This window comes from Pseudopodoces humilis, chromosome 20 (assembly GCF_049639895.1).
Source record: "Pseudopodoces humilis isolate 2021_Gansu_Grassland_sample_001 chromosome 20, ASM4963989v1, whole genome shotgun sequence".
Classification (NCBI taxonomy): Eukaryota; Metazoa; Chordata; class Aves; order Passeriformes; family Paridae; genus Pseudopodoces; species Pseudopodoces humilis.
This window is the reverse complement of record NC_142219.1, coordinates 13,592,905-13,615,656: the sequence shown is the minus strand read 5'-3', so window position 1 is coordinate 13,615,656 and position 22,752 is coordinate 13,592,905. Positions and strand designations below refer to the sequence as shown.

The 22,752-nt window shown below is 49.8% G+C and overlaps 1 protein-coding gene across 5 annotated transcripts in view; it reads right to left on the bottom strand.

Moving 5' to 3' along the window:
* Window positions 1-10,318, bottom strand: part of POLE (DNA polymerase epsilon, catalytic subunit) — a 43,496-nt gene extending 33,178 nt beyond the window's left edge. For all 5 annotated transcript variants that reach the window (XR_015774210.1, XM_088064870.1, XM_005534066.3 and 2 more), the window contains exons 1-15: window positions 10,050-10,318; window positions 9,486-9,566; window positions 9,364-9,408; window positions 9,152-9,244; window positions 8,466-8,620; window positions 6,276-6,417; window positions 5,918-5,998; window positions 5,578-5,685; window positions 5,029-5,139; window positions 4,673-4,758; window positions 3,875-3,994; window positions 2,987-3,119; window positions 2,264-2,377; window positions 1,282-1,494; window positions 499-606 (exon numbers count right to left, since the gene is read on the bottom strand). Coding sequence is in view for 4 of the 5 variants with exons in the window: in XM_088064870.1 (XP_087920996.1) it covers window positions 499-606; window positions 1,282-1,494; window positions 2,264-2,377; window positions 2,987-3,119; window positions 3,875-3,994; window positions 4,673-4,758; window positions 5,029-5,139; window positions 5,578-5,685; window positions 5,918-5,998; window positions 6,276-6,417; window positions 8,466-8,620; window positions 9,152-9,244; window positions 9,364-9,408; window positions 9,486-9,566; window positions 10,050-10,280 (1,821 nt within the window). In the remaining variant the exon portion in view is untranslated. The remainder of the gene's footprint in view (window positions 1-498; window positions 607-1,281; window positions 1,495-2,263; window positions 2,378-2,986; window positions 3,120-3,874; window positions 3,995-4,672; window positions 4,759-5,028; window positions 5,140-5,577; window positions 5,686-5,917; window positions 5,999-6,275; window positions 6,418-8,465; window positions 8,621-9,151; window positions 9,245-9,363; window positions 9,409-9,485; window positions 9,567-10,049) is intronic.
* Between the last annotated feature and the right edge of the window lie 12,434 nt (window positions 10,319-22,752).

Genomic DNA, 22,752 nt, shown 5'->3' with positions numbered 1-22,752 from the left:
TAGGTTTGATCTGGACCTCCAGGGTAAAGCTTTTCTGTAGGGATACCTGGCAAGTGGGAGCAGCTGCTTCCTAAATATGACTTGATCAGTGCAAATGGGTTAATGGAGACAACAGCAAAGTCCAGAGGTCCCCAGTCCAGTGCTGCCCTCCAAGAAACTCCAGACTTGGATTTGGAGAGGGGAAACCTGCACTTTTGTAGCTGATAAGAAGTGGGGAACAGAAAGGACAAGAGTATTTGGGATATCTGAGGGGTCTGCCTTCTCCCTAAATTCCTTCCCAGCTCTCTCAGAGCTTTGCTCCTGGTTGAACCTGCGAAGGGAAAAAGCAGGAGCTACATTCCTCGGAAGGAGCAGAGACCCTGATCCCCAGGCTGGGCTGCAGGACTCAGCCTGTAGATGGGCTTCTTAGTCTCTCTTTGTAGAGCATAAACAAAACCCAAACAAGCATTTTAGGGTTGCTGTTTCCTGCCCAGCTCAGCCGTGCTGCCGGTGCTGTACCTCCTGAAAGTTGGTGACCTGATCCAAGGGCAGACCCTCCTCTTCCTCAATGGCGTGCTGCAGGGTCTTCTCCACATGCTGCACCAGGAAGTCGAAGGCAGCAGGATTCTACAGGGACATGGAGATGGCAGTGAGGCCATAGGCAGCTGTCCCTGGCTGCAGGCAGGCAGCTTCTGCCCTGTCCCTGCTTGGCTTGGCTCTAATCTGTAGGGAACGCACTGGGGGAGGTCACGGAGATACCAGAAACAGGTTAAAAAACCCTTAGGAAGGGTTCAGAAGAAGCTCAGTTTGGGAGAGAGGACAGGACCCCAAGCAACAGAAGCATAACTTCCAAGAACCACTGTCGGAAAAACAAACCCAAACCCATCCCCTGCTGTCAACAAGCTCTGGATTGCTTGCTCTTCCAGTGAAGCACAGATGGCCACTTAAGAGATCTCCTATCCCATCCCAGCCCAGCTTCAGGTAGCAAGGGTCTCCTGGAGGTTGCCAAGCACTGAAACAGGCTGTTGAGGCCAGTGGTGAAATCACCATCCCTGGAGGTGCTCAGAAGACATGCAGATGTGGCACTTGGGGACATGGTTTAGTGGTGGCCTTGGCAATGCTGGGTTAACTGTTGGACTTGGCAACATTAAAGGGTTTTTCCAACCTTATTGATTTCTGTGATTCTAGGTGCTATCCTAGAAGCCCAGCAGGGATACACTGGAGATGCCAACAACAGTGGAAATGCTATCCCTCCCCACCATGCTGCTCTATGAGGACAGGGGTTGGCTGCTGGCCCATTACCATTTTGAAGCGGCAGGGAATATCACTGCGGAAGACCCCAGATTCCAGTGCCTCCACGTGGCCTCCCACGTAGGTCTCTGAGTCCAGCACATGCCCATCTTCTGTAAGTTTGTTGAATTCCTGCTCCTGCTTGTTCGGGAAGATGATGTTGGCATGGTAGGCCTGAACCATCAGCAGTGCCTCGCACAGTGTCCCAGATCCTTTTCTTAATACCTGTATATGAGGAACCAAATCTGGTTTCAAATTCAGAAACAGTAGATTTAGATATCAGGAGGAAATTCTTCCCCGTGACGGTGGTGAGGCACTGGACTGGAACAGTGATCTCAGAGAAGCAGAGAATGGCTGCTCCATTCCTGGAAGTGTTCCAGACCAGGCTGGAAAGGGCTCGGAGCACTCTAGTCTAGTGGAAGGTGACCCTGCCCTTGACAGGAGGGTGGACCAGATTATCATTAAGATCCCCTCTAACCCAAACCAGTCTGTGACTCTGTAAAAGTGCTGGCCAGCACTGGCAAGACTGGACTGTCACACAAGCTGGACAGCTTCAGCTGGTGACACATCTGCAATACAACTCCATCAAGTGCCTTTGTCAGCTCAACCAGGTGGGAACAGACTGACATCTTCTACATGCTTAGCATTGACAGCTTCTTTATCATACTCCATATAGCTGACAACAGCCATCAGGAGACACAACTTTGCACGGCCATGACAGCAAGTGAACTTGGCTCAGCATGGATCATCAGACATATTTTCTTGCTCCAGCCCTGCACTGCCAAATCTCAGGTGTCCTCTTATAAAAACCTGTCTCCAACTCCACAGCTGTAGGAGAAAGGAGTAGCCTCTAAATCCACCCTCCCTTCCTCCCCGCCACACATGCAGGGTGTCTAGGCAGTGGGAATCAGATCTGTGGCCAGAGTATCTCTGCAGTGTGGGAATCATGCCACTTAACCCAGCAAAGAGATCATCATTTTGAGAAAGCACTCACCTCATCAGGCTCCATGGGAATGATGGTACACAAGGCAAAAATGAAGGGATGCACATACTTCATATACATGTAGTAAGTAGCAACAGCATCGGACACTGAGTAGGTGGCCAGTGTCTGTCAAGGAACAAGAGAAGCAAATTAATCCAAATCCCATGTGACAGAGTGGCTCAATGACAATGATCTTTCATTGCTTCCTGCAAGATACTTTCCTATCAGCAGGAAGAAGGAGAAGGTGTATTTCTCCACAGCCTAGGTTGTAAAGAATAATGTGTTTGCTTCCGAGGCCATTCTGCTTTAGCTCTAATCAAATAGCAACATATCAGCTCTGAGAAAGAACAGAGAAAATTAGCTGAAGGCACAGAATCCACCCAGTTTGGGTCTCAGGAAGCTGCTATAGGGCTCAGCAGAACCTCCTGCCTGTGACACCTGGAGAACTAATCTTCTCCTGTTCCTCCAGCAGGTCTCAGTTCTTTGTGGTGTTTCTGATTTCACTGGTGCTTTTCACTCCACACTGATGTAAATAAATACACAGAAAGCACAGTGCAGGGCCAGGGCCAGAACCACTTCAGGAGAATCCTGTTCCTTCTCCCTGTGAGCTCTAAGGCATTGGAAGTGTGGGGAGACAGATTCAGTTAATTTCTCAAAATCCACTTTAGCTTACAGACTCAGTTATAGTGCAGCTGCTCTAGGCTTGTTTTCCCACAGAGCACAGGGAGGGAATACCTGAGGTTCCTCTGTGGCCATCCGGCACATCTCCTCAGGGTCCAGCTCCACTGGATCGTAACCCAGTTTTGCTTTAGCTGCTGCTTTCAGGTTGTGACTTCCCACTGGGAGGTAACTGTCTCTCTTCACCCACCTGGACAGAATCAGGAAAATATCAGTTTGTGCAGAGAAAACAGCTCTGGTCATCAAAACAGGGTCAAGATTGTGAAGGGGACCTCAACTACCATGGGCATGTCTCACCAAGCACAGCTCAGCATCCAAGAACAGTGGGGTACAAGGCTGTCCAACTTTAGCTAGCCCAACCAGAACAACCCCCACGGTCCATCCCACCACCACTGCTCCCAATTTCCAACTTCCAGCTCCCTCAGTGGCTTTAAGGTATTTCACCACTGAAGAAGACACCACTTGCAAGAACTGCAAGGACATCCAGGTGTGCTCCAAAGCCCAGACTGCTCCAGGGGGGAAAACGCACATAAAACCCCAAAGTTCTGTCTCTCCCATGTGTCCTTTCCTCTTCCCTCTGTGTCAGGAGGCTGGTAGGTGAGGCTACAGTCCATCCTTTTCCCTGTTTCAATGGCTGGATCTTAACCCACTCCCACTCCCTCTCCCTTTCTCTGTCCTCCCAAGTCAGCAATCAAACACCCAAGGCTGCAGAGCAAGAGCAGCCTGGGAGGCCTTCAGGGGAAGACTTGGCAGCTCCTGTGGGATGCAGCACACCAAGGGAAAGAAGACAACACAGAAACAGATTATCACGCAGCTGAAGAAGGTGACACACAAAGCTTCCAAAAGACAGAATGTGAGGACAGTATTCAAATACAACTGTAGGTATTTTATTGGAACTGAAGAGATAAAGACACAGCTATGTGATAGAGGGGCAGCATTTGGTACCTCAGACAGTCCATGTGGATGCATTGGGATGCTTTGTACTCTCCCTGGCTATCCTTCTGAAACCCAATTTCCTGATACATATTAATTCCATGAGCTGCTGCTCTTGCTTCCACAAAGGGCCTGGGGAAAGAGGCAGCATGAACAGAAGGAGCAGAACAGCCATTTTCCTGCATCTCCAAGAATGGTTCCATGACCACTTCGTTACAAACTGCCTGAAGAATTTTTCTTGTGATTTATATGTGTATCTGGTCACGGGGAAAACTTCCTGCAGGACAAGTACACACCATTTCTGGAAGTGTTCAAGGCAGGTGGGACTTGAAACAACTTGGTCTAGTGGAAGGTGACTCTGGTCATGGCAGCAGGGTTGGAACAAGATGATTTTTAAAGTCTCTTCCAACCCAAACTATTTTGTGGTTCAAGAGGCAAATGTGCTTGCTTGTATCCTGCACCTGGAGGCAGAGGTGCATGGTCCCTCTCCTCCTGCTTCCCCAGGTTTGTCTGTGCACCCCTTCCAATATGCTCCAGGTCTCTTTTGACCCTCTCTCTGCTCTCCCACGACTGAGCTCATCCATACACTGACATTCCCACATTGCTAAGGCTTTAAAAGTAGCTCAAGCAAGTGGATGGGACTCTTCAGAAAGTCCTATTGCCAAGCCAATGACCACAGGATTTAGTGAGGTGCAGGACATGGCCACTCCACGTGTGGTCACAGGGCCTCCCCACACTGAGCTATGGAAGGACATTGAGGATGGAACCCGACCTTGCCCTCTAGCTCAGGTGACACCATGGCCGTTTTACCAGTCAAAGAAGTCTCCATTGTATGTGACAATGATGGTGGGTTTGGTCTCCTGGACATGTTCAAACCATCTCTGGATTAAATGAGCCTGGGATGAAACAGAAAAAACATGTATTTTTAGGAACTTCATCTCCTCTACATAGAGGTAGCGGATACCACATAGCTTGTTCCACCCTTCCTCTTTCCTCTTCACCTAGCCCAAACCCGATCTCTCTTACCCTTATTACCAAGAAACAAAAGCACAAGCAGCCCTGCTGGACTTACTGTATTCCTCAGGGAGGCAACCTGCCAGGGAATGAGATCTCTGGTCAAGAAAAGCTCCAGGCAGGTAAAACTCTGCAGAGCAGAACTAACTTACCTCATCTGGTTCATTAAAGACACAAAATGGACCCTCATACTCAGGTTTGGGAGTAAACTCAAAGTCTTCAATGTTCTCTGAGACAATCTCCCTGTTTGTGATCAGGTAGCCCTGAGGAGGTAACAAGAAGGCAGTGAGGAGGACTGGGGTTGCAGACAACTCAAAAATGCTGTCCAAACAATGGAATGCTTTCCTCTTGAAAGCCAGAGCTTCTGTCAGAGGGGAAAAACATTTTGGGAGTCATCCATTGAAGCATCATTGACCATCAGAAAAGGAGGCCACAGAGAGACAACACAGGACACCAGTGCTGTCTCTCTCCTGCAAAGAAGCACCAGCAACCTGGGCTGGGTTTCACAAAATTCCCGCCCTGTGCTCTATGGGATACAAAAGTATCCTGTATATCACCCAAACTTTAATGCCATTCCCACAATCACACATCATGCAGCTGGCAGCATGGAAAGCCTGGAGACAGCAGAATTGGAGAGGAATGCTGGGCTACTTCCTGGCTTTGCTGCCCAAGCCTGAAAGAAACCCTCCTGATATCCTTACCTGCCCATCAATCATGTAGGAGATCATCATGATCTGGTCTGTGTCTGCATCAGGAAACTTCAAAGGGAGTTTGGTTGTTTCAATATCAAAGGCAAGAACAACAGGATCCTGGGCAGGACCAAATCCATTAGAAAAGATTCCAGAGCTGACTGAAAGAGTGGTTCCCATAAAACCCAGTGTTGGTCCAGTAAGTGAACCAGAAGATCCCTGTTAATCATTTTAGTGCTTTACCAACCCAAAAATCACTACCCAAGCCCAGCATTCCCCCTGCCACCACGGTTTTACACTGGCAGCGTGTCAGACACCAGTCCACTGGGGCAGACACCTGCCCAGTGCTCACCGGCCGTTCCACAAGGTCATCTCGGCGGGTGATTTCGGGGGGGTAGGTGCTGCCCCGGTATCTCACGTTGTACCAGTGAGCCTGTGGAGAGATGAGGGTGGGCAGTGCCTTATGGCCACATCCCCACATCACTCTGTCCAGCTGCTGGGGATGAAACTGTGGCAATCACAAGCAGCCCAGAAGTAAGGCTCGAACTATGGCCAGGTAGCTTTTCTGTGTGCCATTAACTAAGGGGAAGCCTAGCAGAACAGAAATGAGCTTTAGACATGAACTCATTGTCATCAATACCTTTGAAAAGGTGTTGGAGAAAAAAACCTTTTCTGCACTTCAGGTGTATGACTGGGAAAGCAAAGCTCACCACATGGATCTTCAGGTCGATGGAAAGGCGAACGTGGTAGGGGACATCATACTCCCGCATGTCCACAATGTTTTCCATCTGGTTGGCAATTTTTTTGGAGGCTCCTTCCTCATCTGTGCTTAGACTGCCCCCACTCAGAGCACTACAAGAGCAAAGGGAAGCAGCTGCCTTACCCATGTCTCACAGAATGACCAGGTTGAAAGAGACCTTCAAGATCATCAAGTCCAACCCATGCCCTAACACCTCAACTAAACCATGGCACCAAGTGCCACACACAATCTTCTTTTAAACACATCCAGAGATGATGACTCCACCACCTCCCTGGGCAAACCATTCCAATACTTTATCACCCCTTCAGTAAAAATCTTTTTCCTAATATCCAACCTAGATTTCCCTTGCCCAGCTTAAGGCTGTGTCCTCTCATTCTGTCAGTTGTTGCTCGGAAAAAGAGACCGACCCCCACCCAACTACAACCACCTTTCAGGAAGTTGTACATAGGGAGTGACAGGGTCACCTCTGTGTCTCCTTTTCTCCAGGCTAAACAACCCCAGCTCCCTCAGTTGTTCTTCACAGGGCTTGTGTTCCAAGCCCCTCACCTATTCCATTACCTTATTGGGTACTGAGGTAAAGCTAACTTGCTTATTAATTTCCAGGATTCTCCTTCCTACCTTTCTTGTGAATGGGAGTCACATTGGCCAGCTTCCAGTCATCTGGAACATCACCAGTGAGCCAGGATTGTTGGTAAATGACGGAGAGAAGCTTTGCAAGCTCATCTGCCAGCTCCCTAATCACCCTGGGATGGATCCCATCTGGTCCCATAGATTTATGAACACCCAAGCGGCTCAGCAGCTCTCCCCTTGGATAACAGGGGGACCATTCTGCTCCCTGACACCATCTACCAGCCCAGGAGGACAGTTGTTCTGAGGACAAGCCGTCTTTCCGCTAAAGACCGAGGCAAAGAAGGCACTGAACACCTCCGCCTTCTCCCCATCTGTAGTCACTAAATTCCCTCCCACATCCAGCAGAGAACCTTCCTTATCCTTAGGAAGGTCTTACCCTTCCTTTTGCCGTTAATATATTTGTAAAAAACATTTTTATTATCCTTAACAAAAGTTGCCAAATTAAGTTTGAACTGAGCTTTGGCCTCCCTACTTTTTTTCTTACATGCCCTAGCAACCCCCTTAAATATTTCCTAAGATACCTGACCCTCCTTCCAAAGATGATACATCCTCTTTTTATTCTTAAGTTCCTTCAATACCTCATTGCCCATCCAGGCTGGGTGTCTGCCTTGTTGACTCATCTTTCAGCGCACAGAGACAGTCTGTTCCTGTGCCCTCAAGATCTCTGTTTAGAAGCACGCCCACCCTTCCTGGACTCCTTTGTTTTTAAGGGCTGCTTCCCAAGGAACTCTCTGAATATGTCTCTTAAACAGGCCAGTCTGCCCACCAGAAGTCCATTCTGAAAGTTTTGCTGTTGCTCCTCATTTCACCAAATTTGAGAACTCTGTAATTTCACGATCACTATGCCCCAAACGGCCTCCAACCACCACATCTCTCACCAGCCCATCTTGACTTGTAAACAACAGGAGTAGCATAGTCCCTCCCCTGGTGTCTGTCTACCAGGGACGCCTACTAGCACTGACGACATTGGCAGCAGGAGTCAGGGACAGGAGAGGAATATATAATACTGAATTATTTCTGTCTTGATCACAATTAGAAGTAAGGTTGCCCACTGCCTTTCTATATCCTTTCACAGGGAACAGGCAAATTATTTGACAGGCAACAAGAGATACCATCATATCCCATCCCATTAGCTCTGAGGCCTGCTGATGCACAGCACAGAGCTGGAAGAACCACCCTGAAGATGGGTGGCAGAGAGGCATAGCAGGGGTCTGACTCAGGCAAGACAGCAACTCTGAGGACAGCTGGGAAATAATCAGGAGGGTCTAATATATTAAGTGGGTGATGAGGCACTGGCACAGATTGCCCTGTGGCTGCCCCATCCCAGGAAGTGTTCAAGACCAGGTTGGACAGGGCTTGGAGCAATCTGGTCTAGAGGAAGGTGTCCCTGCTTATTGCAGGTGGGTTGGAATAGATGGCCTTTAGAGATCCCTTCCAACCCAAACTGCTCCGTGATTCTATGAATTATTAACAAGAGAGACCCACTGAGTCCCCTGCGGGGAGCTCCCACCTTGACAGCATGGTCGTGTAGACATCATTCGCCTGGTCCTGCTCCCTGTTTTTCCTCACAGCAGGAGAGATCTCCTTCCGCACCTTCACCAAGTCCTCCACTGTGTTGAAGGAGAGCTTGATATAGTTCCTCTTCAGGCCCACCAAGTGGTTTGGCTGCAAAGCAGCAGGAGAATAGCAGCTCAGGGATGGGCACCATAAGAGAGGGGTGGAAGGCCAACAAGACTGACGCAGGTGGAAGAATTGGCCAAAAAAAGGTGCTGATGGGTGGGACAATAAAGCCCTGATGAGAGATTCTGGTGGGTGTGTCAAGAGCGCAAGACCAGCACAGCAAGAGCCCAGCCAGCCCTGCTGCTTGTGCAGGCACCCACAAATGGGATTTACCAGGGAAAAAGAGGAAGAATGGGCTGAGTATGAGCAGCATCCCCCTCCTGCAGTATCCTTCTTCCTCCAACCACTTTAATTCAAGAAATTAATGTCCTGAACACATTACCTGAAACAGCTGACATGTTCAAGGAGAAGAATGTAATTACTGCTGATAAGCAATTAGTCATAGTAAACACATTTCTGAGATGCCACAGGACCAGGAGACTTAAGTCAAGCATGCTGCTTTTTCTCCCTGCTCATCCCTTCCTACATCACTAGAGCTGTGCAACGTCCAAAAAAACGCCACAGAGGGATACAGACCAGGTCCAAGTCTTCTTTGGGGACAGTTTCCAGCTTTGCAATCTTCCCTTGGAACTTCTTGGAGAGGAAGGAGGACACTTCCCGCTCACAGCCCTGTCAAGAGACCCTGAGGCTGAGCAGTGCATCTCTATCCTTGGGAGATCATCCCAAAGCAGGCTGCCCAGGAGGTCTGGAGCTCCTTCCCTGGGGAGCTCAGCCCTTCCCCTCCTCACCTTCTGGGTAGCAATGTAGAAGTAGGGCTTGTAGGGTAGGGCCACCTAGGAAGGAGCAGACAGACGATGATGACAGGTTCCATCCTGGGACACCATACCCACTTCATCCCCCCGGTACCTACCTTGAAGCGGCTCCCATCCTCCTGGATGAAGTAGTAGTCCACTGCACTCACTGACCGCCGGTCCTCATCCAGCACCTCTGTCTGTTCATGGGCACCAGGACTCAACAAGGTCTCTCCATGAGACTACCCCGAGACCCCACCACGGGACACTTTTCCCCCGGGGCTTACCGGAAGTCTCCGTGTGGGACTTCCCTCCCGATAGGGCCAGGGAAACTTGGGAGGCCCAGTAGGGACATTGCACCTCCTCCCCGAGTAGGGCCGGCATCTATCTGTGGGAAGCGTCCGGCTCGGCCCTACCACGGGACTCCCCAGGGGACTTCCTCCCACACGCCCTATGTGGGGTATCTCCATGGGACACTCCCCTTACACCCCGGGCCGTATCGGGGGTCTCCCCATAGGGCCTACCCACAGCTCTAGCGGCGATAACTCCGTCGGACTCCCATCTCTAGTACGGCTGGGGTGTCTCTGTGGAAAACTCCTCCCCAGGCCCTACCGGGGGTCTCCCCATAGGACGCTCCGTGCCCCATCTGTTGCCTGTTCGCCTCCCGCTGCGCCGCCCCGTACCGGGTGCATGTTGATGAGCCAGCCCGTCCACTCTCCGGGCTCCGCGGGCCGCTCGAAGCCGAACAGCGCGTCCAGACGGTCCGTTCGCTGTGCCCGCTCCAGGCGCTTGAATGCAGACAGCGCGGTGGCATCGTCACGGCTGGACCCCGCGCCGTCCTCCGGCTCCCGGGGCCCACCTGGCCGCCGCCCCCACCGCGCTGCCTCGGGCTCGGCGCCGTCCCTCAGTCCCATCCCGGCCGAGCCGGACCGCACCTCAACGGCGCCGCGAACGGAATTTCCCGCGCTGCCCCCTGTTCTCGCGAGAGCGAACCCCTCACCGCGCCTCGAGGCGAGAGCACCAATGAAAACTCGGCCCAGCCTCCCCCGCGGGCACATCTCACCAATGGCAGGCGGCGATCTCGCCTCCTGCTCCGCCTCCGGCGCGCGTCCCCGCCCCTCCGCGGCGGCCCGGGCGGAGCGCGTCCCCGCGGCGGCCCGGGCGGAGCGCGTCCCCGCGGCGGCCCGGGCGGAGCGCGTCCCCGCGGCGGCCCGGGCGGAGCGCGTCCCCGCGGCGGCCCGGGCGGAGCGCGCCCCCGCGGCGGCCCGGGCGGAGCGCGTCCCCGCGGCGGCCCGGGCGGAGCGCGTCCCCGCGGCGGCCCGGGCGGAGCGCGTCCCCGCGGCGGCGGTGGCTGCCGGGCTGAGGGTTGGCCCAGTCCCAGTGCACCCAGCGGGACTCCCTGCCCGGCTGCTGGAGTCCCGGAGTCGGGTCCTGCCCAGGCCCAGGATGTGGCTGCTGCTTTCCCCGTTGTGGATTCAAGTAGCACTGAAGCTGAGTACAGGTTCCAGAGTGAACCTTAAGTGGTGTTTAACAAAAGGTTAACCACAAGTAATGTAACAAGACGTGCAGGTAAAACACGCAAGATAGCAAAGAAGAGCAAGCTAATAGGGCAAGTGAGATAACAAACGCCGTGGAGAGCAACATAGCAAGTTTTAATGGAACTTGCAAACTGAAAAACTGGCTAAAAACAAGTTAAGATTAAAAAACAAGTAGCACCAAGGCATGTGCTGAAGATAGAGGTAAGAAGTTTAAATGTGAGGAAGACTACAGAAGCCTTCATCAAAAGACCACCAGAAGACTGACAACCACTGCCAAAGGAACTGACTGTTCCTTCTGTAGTGAATTAACTGAATTAACTGAATTAACTGTTGTAAAACCATGACAAGCTCTATGCAAATATGAGTATCCAAATGATATGTTGTAATTGTGACATTGCACAGGAGGACTTTTAAAATGTAACCAAAGGCTAAAGAAGATCGAGTGAGTTTTTGGCAGAGAGATCCCCCTCACTCCCAGCACTGAATAAACAAATACCGGCTCTGTAGCTGTCTGACTAGAAATTTTTATTTTCTCGCCCAGTTTTGGGCTTCAAGAGACAAGTCCCAGAGACACACACCTGAATGCAAACACAGGAACACCCAGGACTCACAGGCACCAGACACACAGATGGCCAGCTGCAAGGTGCTGCTGTCATCAGCACCTTGCACAGGACCCACATCACACCCCAGCCTCCACTCCCACATCCCTCCTCGTGTCTGGTGTCCCCCTGGTTCACACGTTCAGCAGTGGCAAAGCCCAGGCTGATCCTTCTGGAAGGGCCAACTCCAATGGCTTTCTGGATAGCCCATGGATTAGTATGTCCCCTTTGTATAGAAAATCACGCTATAAAAAGCCAATGTACATAAAGGAGACAGAGTGTTGGAAATGATACAATCATTTAACATTTTTTTATGTAACTTTAGTCAGGTTAGTCACCTTTGTCCAGAGGAAAAGGGAATTGAAGTTTCTTTTCAAATTACTCTGTTTCACCTGGCAAAAACTGATGAGTTTAAGCCTACGTAGATTGGGAATAATCAGCAGTCAGATTTACCAGCAAATAGGCAACCTTCAATGACCAGTAATGAACATCAACCATCAACTCCAGACACTGCCCCCTGGCATGGTCAGAGACACCTGGTCCAGAAAACACTAATAAGAGAACCAAGGAACTAGGACCAAATTAGCCTTGGAGGTGAAGAAATCCATGAACAACAGGAAACCAAATATTAAGAACTGGGGACCAATGCACATTGAACCAATGAATTTCTATGAGGTCTGACTGTATAAAATATGGGAAAATCTAGTCAAATTTTTATGTCATGGAATGATTTTCTCTGCACATCTAGACAATGTGTGAGTGAAATGATTTCTGTTGCACATTCTGGCCAGAATGAAGTAATGTCTTGATTCTCTATCACTAAAAATGGTTGTTGGAGAGTTTTTTTGATTTTGCCGCAGTTTCAATGACACATTCATCCTTTCTATTTGACCTGAATTCTAAGGGTATCAGGGGATATGGAAGTCCCACTGAATTCTCAAAGCAGCCATAATCCTTTGAAGGATACCTCTATAAAATGAGTTCCCCTGTTGGAGTCCACTGCCTTCACAATCCCATATTCAGAAATCATTTGTTAACTGATCAAATAGTTACTTAAGTGGCTAGAAATGCTTCTGGCCACCCTGCCAGCCAGCATACCACTACCAGAGGATATTGAAGCCTTCTTGCCCAGGGCATCTCAAATACATCCGACATCTTTGGAAGGACTTAAAAGCCCAGGGTCACTCCCCCACCTTGCAATCTCCTTTGTAGTCTGGCTATTAACTTTAGCCAGACACCCCTCAATACCTCATTTTGCTAAAGCAAGAGAATGCAAAGCAGAACATCTTGAGGAAGGTCTCTGCCAATTCTACAGAGCCCCAGTGACTCCCACCATGGAGTTGTTTTAACATTTACAGGGTCAAAACTCCTGGCATCCACTGTTTACTGTCCTCTGTAAAACAATTTTCCCCTTTCTTCTGCCCCACCACCTTTAATTATCTCCAACTTCTCTGGTGGGAAAGACAACACCACCACCACCACTTCCCCTTCCCCCATGCAATGTCTGAGCCACAGGAAGCAAAGGGAGGATCCTGGAGACCTCTGGCAGAAGTGCTCCCTTCTGAACCTCTCCATTGGCTAGTTGTTTACCTGTTTTCTCTTCTGAGTACCCTGCTTATGTCCCCTAACATGTATTATTTCTACTTCTTTTGGTAAATTCATAGGCGAGTAATTGGGCTCTCATGAGTGGACGTTTTTTTTCCCTGCAATCTAACAAGCCTCTCTCCTCCCAGTTTTCCAAACGTGGGTACTACCCCACGTGCATACTTTGAATCTGTAAATATTCACTACCTTTCCTTGATACACTTTGCAGGCTTTTATTAAGGCATACAATTCTGTGGTCTCTGCCAACCATTTTCTTGCAATTCCCTTGCTTTTACTAAACCACATCTAGAAACTTGTTTTCCTCCTATTATTCTTGAAGATCCATCAATAAACACCTTCCCCCAGGACAAGGGGTATCCTGTAAATCTTCCTTAGCTCAGGTCTGGAGATCAGTTACCCAGACACAGTCATGAGTTTCCTTTAGGTTTCCTTCCTTGGGACAGGAGGCTGGGTTTAACCCTTACCCACTTCTCAATTCTAAATCCTCCTGTTCCATTAGACAGGTTTCATACTGTAACAGTGGTCATCCATTTAGAACTTGATGCCAGACTTTAACAATCATGCCATCAGTTACCATCAAAGCTGTGGCTGCACAATTCTGTAGACAACAGAGACTTGGTTACCGTTAGAACAAACTGTGGGGCCACCCTCTCGCCAATGGGTCAAATGTTTTAGCACTAGAATTCCTTTGGCGCAGCTCTGTTCAACATGCACATACAACTAAAATTCCTTTTCTGAGTGTGGCTAAAGTTTTGCTCTTTCTGGTGTCCATACCACAACATTGGGACTATCTGAGTTTAAAAAGTCACAGAATAAAAATTAATAAATGGCACATTGATTAAAACTGTGCCATTATACTTGCCTGTATTTTTACCTTTTCCTCATCCCTTCTTATATGTACCTGTCAGAAAAATTAATCCACAAACACCAGTGGTTTATGTCCAAAAAGGAGACAGAGGAGTCTTTCTCCTTTATTCGAATGAAGGGCCATGGGGCATTCACCTGGGGTCTCTCAAATTTTTGGAGGATGCAGCTTCCTTTTTATCCCAGTTTCCAAGCCGCATCTCCCTCTCTCTTTCCCCATTGGCTGAGATACTTGAGAGGTACAGACTTTCCCAGAATGCCTGATAAATAAGATTCCCCTCTAATGTATAACCCTCCCTTTTAATTTTTAATTCTTATGGAATTTATGGTGTTTCCCCATTGTTTCTTTCACCTTTCAATATCCAATTTCATTTATCAGCAAACCTACAGTTTGTTTGTAAATGCAAGTAATTTTTTTTCATTCATCAATCAGTGGCATCCTTCCCATTGTTTCTTTTATCTCTCAGTGCTAGTTTTATCTACCAGCAGACCCACAGCTTGTTTGTAAAGGCAAATCCATCATTACTCTCATACCTGATGTGCCTTCCTAACCAACTTTTGCAAGGGCCCACTCTGTCACCTCTTCAGCCCGTGCTCCCACTTTTTGTGGGCTCTCATGTTCCCAAAGCTACCGAATTCTGCAAAATCACTCATCTCCCTGGTGACCCAAACAAAATCCCTTCTTATATCAGGCCAGGCTTTGGTGACAGATTATATGTTACGGTCCCAAAGCCAGTCCCTGTCCAGACACAGCCCCGAGCACACCCACCCAGGCCCCCGGGCTGCTCTGCCAGCACCACAAACTCGGTAAAGCAGCAGGTCCCAGCGGATGGGCACAGCCGACGGTGCCGCATGGACGGCCAGGCGGACTGCTGCATTGTGTTGAGACACATGGAATGTCCCTGGTGGCTCTCCTCCTGATCTAGAGCGTGTTTGGCTCCTTCCCCCCCGCGCCCCCCTCGACTCCTCCCTTGTCGTTTTCTCCTATTGGTTGTAACATGTATCCCTACCCCCTTCTCCCTCGGTTCAAAAGCCAACGCGGGACACGATTCTTACTCTTTTCCTCTTTCCCTGCCCTGGGCGTCTGCGTATTAAAGCCGGGCTCCGTCCCACCAGAAAAGAGCCTCGTTTTTTTACCCCTAGTCCTTGCCATTTATAACTTCCCTTTCCTCTGGGCCGCGGCTGGGCGGACCGCAGTGTCAGGGGAGCAGGGGGATTATAAAAACAGCAGTGGACGGAATGTCCAGCAGCCTCATGGGGCCGGGGGCCACCGGAGCCCACAGAGGTGGCTGCGCTGGGCACTGCCCGGCGCTGAGCCCCACAGTCTCGGCTCGGTCCCGCACCTCCTGCACAAGCCCCCAGCCCAATTTCCCGGTGCTGCAGTCTCGCACCTGGCCTCGGCACTACTTACCACAGAGAAACCTCTTTAAGTCCCGAGTAGTAAGCAGACAAACACAAATCGTCCACTCTGGTTCCGTAACGACCCGGGGAAGGGTGGAGGCATAGGAACAATACCTCCCCGTTTTCCCTATCCTGAAAATTTGGAATACAAAATTCTTGGGCCCTGTATTAGACTGCATGTTTTGAAAATAAGGTGGAGAACATCCCAATCTTCACTGTTTCACTTTTCTTTCCTTATCACGTAGTCTCCCACTGCTGTTTGCATCAACCATATTCCTTCACACTCCCCTTCAAACAATCCTTTCCCAAACCAACAGCATCTGTTGCCTGTTGCAAAGGCCCCTTCTTAACTCCCTTTATTGCCCCTTCTGGGTGTGGAGATTGCTGAGACCCTTTCTCAACTTTCCCTTACAGCCCTCTCTGGGCATCCATCCACTATTGCCAAGACCCTTTTTTGACTCCCCTTATTGCCCCCTCTGGGCATCCATGTCCTTAAGTACCTCTGTGAGAATGTGCAAACCATCTCAACATTCTCCCAAATTTCCAGATCATCATCCCTATAGTTGAGACCCTTTTCTTGATTTTCCTTTTCTGCCCTTTCTGGGCATCCTGCCATGTTTTACACCCCAAAGTACCCACTGTACTCACTAGAGAGACTTCCAGTGGGCTTTTTCTGTTGACTCTTCATGGACCTCCCTGGTCTGTCTCTTGTCTGTGTCCTGAATAGTCTGAGATACCACATCAATTGCCTCGTTGCAGCCAGTGCTGGAAGGATTTGGTCACCTAAAAACTGGGTGAGGCATGCCTCCAGCTCCTCTTCCTTTGTGCCAAGCCCAGACAGTGGAAGGACCCCAGATGAGTCCCCTGTCTTGTATGGGAATTCATGCTATGAGAAGCCAGTGTTCATAAAGGAGACAGAGGAGCCTTGCAACTTTATTTAAATAAAGGGAGAGGGGCAACTGTGGATATGCCCATGGAGTTTTCTCTCTCCAGGTTTTGGAGGATGCAGCCTCCTTTTATCTTAAACCCTTGGCCCCGTGTTGCCCTCTTTCCTTCCCCATTGCTGAGGTACTAGGAAGGTACAGCCTTCCTGAACCACATACCACATATCCCCCCTTGAACCTGGCATTTTTCTCCAAAGTTCAGCAGCTCCGGCTTGTGTGGACCCGTTTGTCTATTTCAAGAGCCAAACCTAACCCTAACCCAGCTCTGAGTTCTATAACAAACCTGCAGCTTGAAGTTGATAGAGACATTAAGACCCCTTTCAAAGACATTAACATCCATACCTTCACCCATCAAATTGTTTGTAATGACATTAGTACACATCTTTCCTATCACCTTCACTGCCTCCCATGTCACCTGGAGGTCAGCTCTGTGTCCTCTGTGTTCCCATCTTCCTCCTTTTAATAACACATCCTGGTTGCACTGAGGATCCTCAACCTCTCTAGAAGCAGAGACACACTCATAGTTACCACAGTGTTGTGGTTTAGGAATGGTATTCCCCAATTTAGTGTTCACACCAAAACATTCCAAATTATGCAACACCTTGCAGGTGGCTGGAGAGGAGTGTTGGAGGCACAAAAGGTAAAATTATAGGCTGAGATAAGAATAATTTACTGGAAACAGCAATGAAATAAGAAACAGAACATTAACAGAAACAGTATTAATAGCAGAGTGTACAATATGGGAACAATTCACATGTGAGTGCTCACCATGTGGAATCTGATGTTACCCTGATCACAAGCTTCACACCATACTGTCGCCCTGAAAACTCAGCTTCTGAGCTTGCTAACATAGTTTTCTAAGGACTTTCCCAGGACAGTAACTATAAACATAGATATGTGTACATTCTTTCTGTTCCACGTCTTGTGATGGGCACCTCTCATGGCCAGTGCAGTGAGAAAGTGTTATCCTGACCATTCAATCCCTGGCCATGGTCACAAGCCTATAAATCCTGGGAGGAAAAATAAACTCTGCTCTTTCTTGCACTACACCTCAACCTGTGCTCGCGTGATCTATTGATCTTCAGCGGTAACATCTGGTGAACCCCGCCGTGTCTTGCACATGTGTTACAGGGTACTGTCTAGCCTGTGGCTATGGATGGTTTTGGGCTTTCTCTTACGGAGGGTCTGGTTCTGGAGATATGGCATGCGGTGTCTGATCAAAGAGGGATTGATGTTTCGTATGCTGACTTTCAGCAATTGTGTGAGTATGGGAGAACTGAGGGGTTTTTCCCTGTGGTTGAAGCGATTTTTTCGCAGTCAGCTTGGGAGGCTTTAGGCGATTCCCTGATCGAGTCTCTCCTGGTCGGTTATCAGCCCCGGGTGCTCCGGCTGCTCGGGATCTGGCGGAGGTGTGGCTTTCTGAGGTCGGGTCCCGAGGTGTGCTCCCCCGGGATCGCCGGGGCCCCCAGCAGGTTGAACGGGGGCGCCGCGGGACCGGTGGGCCTGACCCCGCCTCGGCCCGCGCCCCGGCGGTGTAGGCCCGGGGCGGGGTTGGATCCCCGCCAGCAGGCTGTCCGGGGCGCCGCGGACCTGGGGGGTGGAACGCCGCCCCAGCCCGCGCCCCGGCAGTGGAAGCCCAGGGCGGGGTCGCCTCTTCCGTGTGCCCTCCCGGCACAGACCGAGGGGGGGGGTGCTTGAACGGGGGCGGCGCTGCCTCTGGGGGATGCCTCGGGGTCGGTGCCGTGTCCCTGCTGCGGCTGGGCCGTGCCGTACCCCGCGGTGGGGGACGGGCCGGGCCCGGGCCCCACGCTGGCAGCTGCGCACGCTGTTCCACTGCAGGAGCAGCCGGCACCGCTTCTTGGACCTTTCGCCCCTGGAGAAATGCTGTTAGGGGCGGTTCCAAGCGCTGTCCCCCCCGCGCCAGGAGCGGGCTGTGCCGAGCTGCTTCCAAAACCCCCTGCCTCGGGTTCGCAGGCATCGCCCGAGCCTGCAGCTGGGGCCGGCCCTCCCCCGTCGCCTCCTGCGGCTGTGGCAGAGTAAGGTCCTGAGCTGTTTACCGCTGGCTCGGGTGGTGATGCCGCGGGGACGGAGCCAGTGGCCTTGACGGGCCAGGGGTCCCAGGCTGCTGGAGCCTCTTCGGCTGGCCTGTGGACCTTGTCCTCTTTTCAAATGACTGTGCAGCTGAGTGTATCAGGCATTCCATGTGCTTCCAAATGCTTTGGTCCGATGGGTGAGGCCATGAGTGCTCTTCTTGTGGCGTGGTTTAATGTCACTGCCCAAGGCACCATTGCTCACCTAGGGTACGTTGATTCGGAATTCCTGGGATGCATTTCTGCCATGGGTTCCACACTCCTGCCTCCTATTCCTATCCCTGTGGGACCTGGATTTGCTCACTTTGTGCCTTTTGAGTTTTATGTTTGCAGAGCTGAGACCCAGCTGCGGGGAGATGGTGGCTTCGGGTTCCCTGGACCTCCCTGGGTTCACGGACTGCTGTTCTGACAGCCAGGGGTGATCCTGAACGGGTCTGCACCCGGTCCATCCTTGGTGAGATGCTGTCAGAGATTAGCTTCTGTGGGTTTTGACACTGGCATAGACATCACGATTGTCAGGTTTGCTGATGGACCCGATGCTGACACATTCAACACAAAGAAGAAATTGAGACTGACTCTTTGTTCAGCATTTTCTGTTGTCTTCTCTCATGATAGACTAGTCACCATCCGTGACATGATGCAAGGACAATCGGATCACAGTGATCTGGAGTTTCAACCAATCCCTGGGACATTCCTGTTTTCTGTATCAAGAAGAAGTCTGGGAAATGGAGGTTATTGCAAGACCTCCAGAAAGTTCATGCTATGATGGAAAGCATGGGGATGTTGCAGGCTAGCATGCCTCCACCTGCCATGTTTCCTGTTGATTGGCTAGTCCTCATTGTGGATCTGAAGGACTGTTTTTTACGATTCCTTTGCATCCCGATGACAGACCGAAATTTGTCTTTTTGGTGCCAGCTATCATTAATGCTGAGAGCCCACACAGAGATATCAATGGAGATTTTGCCATAAGGCACGCAAAATTTGCCGGCATTTGCCGATGATATGGGGCTCTAGCCCTCTCTGGAGTTTGCGAGCAGTTTCCTGCTGCTCATTTCTACAACCTCCCTGAAATTATTTGAGGGTCAAAATGATTTTGGGACAAACAGTCCTGCATTTGGAGGTGCAATTATTTTATTATTTTTTTGCATTCAGTGCAGACACTGCATGAATGATGTCCAAATATTAATGGACTTTTACATGGTTGTGTCCTTATATGGGACTGACCAAGACAGAACTGTCTCCCTTGTTTGGTCTATTAAAGGGGGACTCTGATTTTAAAGTCACCTCTGACACTGACCCTACAGGCACAGTAGATGCTGGAGGAGGTTCTGTGAGCAGTTTCTGCTCCTCAAGTTTATTACGTTAATCTTTCCATTGATGTCGCTGGTTTGTTTTTTGGGTTTTTTTAGAGAGTCATGAGGCTGGATCAGCCCAACTGATAGAATTACGGGCTGCTGTCATAGCATTTCATAAGTTTTCCCAGGCACCTTTCAATTTGGCCATGGATTCTGCCTCTGTGACCGAATTGGGAGCCATCCACAAGCAGGTGTTGATGTTGGACATTTGTTTCATTTATTTTTGGGGGTTTTTGTTGTTTTTCTGATTTTTTTGTTTGTTTGTTTTTTTGTAATAATGAAAGGGTGAGATATCACCCTGAAATTATAGCCTTCTGATTGTATGGAGTATTGTATTTTTCTATTATTTATTTTTTGATTGTTTATAATGTTGTTAGTTTCTTTGTTCATTTTTCTTTTTTTAATTTCTTTTTGTTAAACCAAAAAGGGTGATATGTCGCCCTGAAAACTCAGCTTCTGAGCTTGCTAACATAGTTTTCTAAGGACTTTCCCAGGACAGTAACTATAAACATAGATATGTGTACATTCTTTCTGTTCCACGTCTTGTGATGGGCACCTCTCATGGCCAGTGCAGTGAGAAAGTGTTATCCTGACCATCCAATCCCTGGCCGTGGTAGGAAGCCTATAAATCCTGGGAGGAAAAATAAACTCTGCTCTTTCTTGCACCACACCTCAACCTGTGTTCGTGTGATCTATTGATCTTCAGCGGTAACACCACACCACCAGAGGAGGCCCTTTCCCCCACCCTGTGCATAATATGAGGTGGTACAGAATAACATCTATCCTGGCCATGCCCCTTGTCGCTACTGCAAAAATTAACCATGTCATGGCTGGAACCAGGATACACAGCAATGTGCTCTATATGTGTTTCAGAGAAGGAAAAAATAAAATGTAATTCCTGAGGCAGAGGCCTCGTTTCAACCCACAAACCCATGGAGAGGTGAGGAGCATATCACCTCTTCCCTGAAGCTCCTTTGAGCTTTCCAAACTTGCCATCTCCCCTTATGAAAGTCTAAATTATATCTGAGCTTGACCCAGAAAATCTCTTTGTAGATCATCTCTGCCATAGAAGAGTGTTCTACCTTAGCTGGCATTTCCACAGCAGGAGATTTGGATCAGTGGTGGCATTCAAATGGTCCAAAAAGGAACTGACTTTATGGATGTGAAAAATGGGATTTAAAAATATTCTGCTGGTTTTCTTCTGAATGTGCAGCAGCTGCTATTGAGTCAGACTTTCTCTGAAGATGCAGGGACCTGTGTCTTTTTTGCTATTTTTTGTGGCTCTGTCACCTGGCTCCTGTAGAGTCAGATTGATTGTTCTTTCAGTGGATTTTGTTCATTATGGGTAAATAGGATGGAGAGAAATGAGGGAAAAGTTTGATGTTGGGTTCATGTCAACATCTGCAGTTTGCTGTGGCTTGTGTATGAGGACAGGCCTTTGCAGACAGCCTGTGGAGCAGCAGAGGCTCTGTCAGGGGAGCAGGCTCTGGTCTGAGGCATCAGCACTGGATTGTGAACCAGGGTCTCTTCTTCCAGTAACTTCTCACCAGGTGTGACACTGATTGTCTACTGCTGGCATCTGAGTCAGCCAAGCAGGACAGGGCTGAGACTGGATGGTCCAGAGGGTTTATTGCTGCTCTGCACTGTGGATTTTGCATTAAAAGGTAAGGATTTGGGTGCTGGTAAACCTGACTGGTGTAGCAAAAGAAATCACAGAACCAGAGAATGGTTTGTGTTGGGAGGGACTTTTAAAGGTCGTCTAGTCCAAATCCCTGCCATCAGCAGTGACATCTTCCCCTAGACCAGGTTGCTCCAAGTCCCATCCAAACTGGCCTTGGACACTTCCAGGGATGGGGCAGACGCAGCTTCTTTGGGCAACCTGTCCCAGGGCTTCTGTTTTACTTATTTCCACTGAGTTGTCACCTGGGATTAGGTAGAGGTGAAAAGCTGAAATTGCACCACCAAGGAGTCCATGGTGAACTTAAGGTTGAATATAATCTTCTTCAAAGCACTCTGGGCAGTGAGAAGCTGGATTCTCCAGGACAGCAGAGAAAGCTGTCAGTGGGGGAAGCCTCTCTAAGGTCATCTTCCCAGATTTAAAGTGGTCCATGGAATATGGGCTGGTGTTTATCTTCTGCAAGATAAACAGGCAACAAGGTTTTTACAAATTGTCCTGGCACTCTATCAGGCTGCTCCTTCTCTTTGAGGCTTTAGCAGCAGAAAGGGGACATGTCCACACACAATGAAATGTTCTGCTTTAGATCCCATGTGTGACCTGGGCTTTGGGGTTCAAAGGGCATTGTAGGACTGTGGCAGCCTTCCTGAGGGCTCAGAAACTGGCAGATCTGAAGGTGGCAATATGGGACCATGAAAATTGCCAGACTTCACCATGCAGTGTCTGATTGCAAGGGTCACACACCACGTACTGGGATGCAAGTAGGTACTGTGTGAATCCCCCTGGTGTTTGATCACATCAGAGATGGCGTCCCTAGGGATGACTGGGTCAGAGAGCTCTGCTGATGACCAGTCTCCTGGGTTATCTCTGGAGCACACTTTGCTATTAACCTGTCAGGATAATGTAATCAGATATAATAGAACTGGCTAGCTCTGACCTCTTTCATCCCACCCTGGCATGGTTCAGGTGGTGGGAGGGCACAGCTGTCCAGATCCTGTCCTGGTGGAGCAGAGCAGGGACAGCCATTGCCATCCACAGCTGTCAGAGGTGCAAAGGGCTGGAAACTTTCCAAGGGAGCCCACATCTGACCTACTGGCCTGTGATAGTGGCCAGGGATCACCACAGCAGCTGGGACGAGTGTGGGGGCAAGGAGAGGCTGGTGGTGTGGAGCTGAAACTTGGGAAGTGAAAGAAGGATGAAGGATATTGAAGAAAAGCAGAGGAACACAGAGGAGCACAGAGGAGAGCAGGGGACTTTGGAGGAAAGGGAGAATTTGGACCTGTCTGGAGAGAGGTCTCCAAGGGGCTGGAGAAAT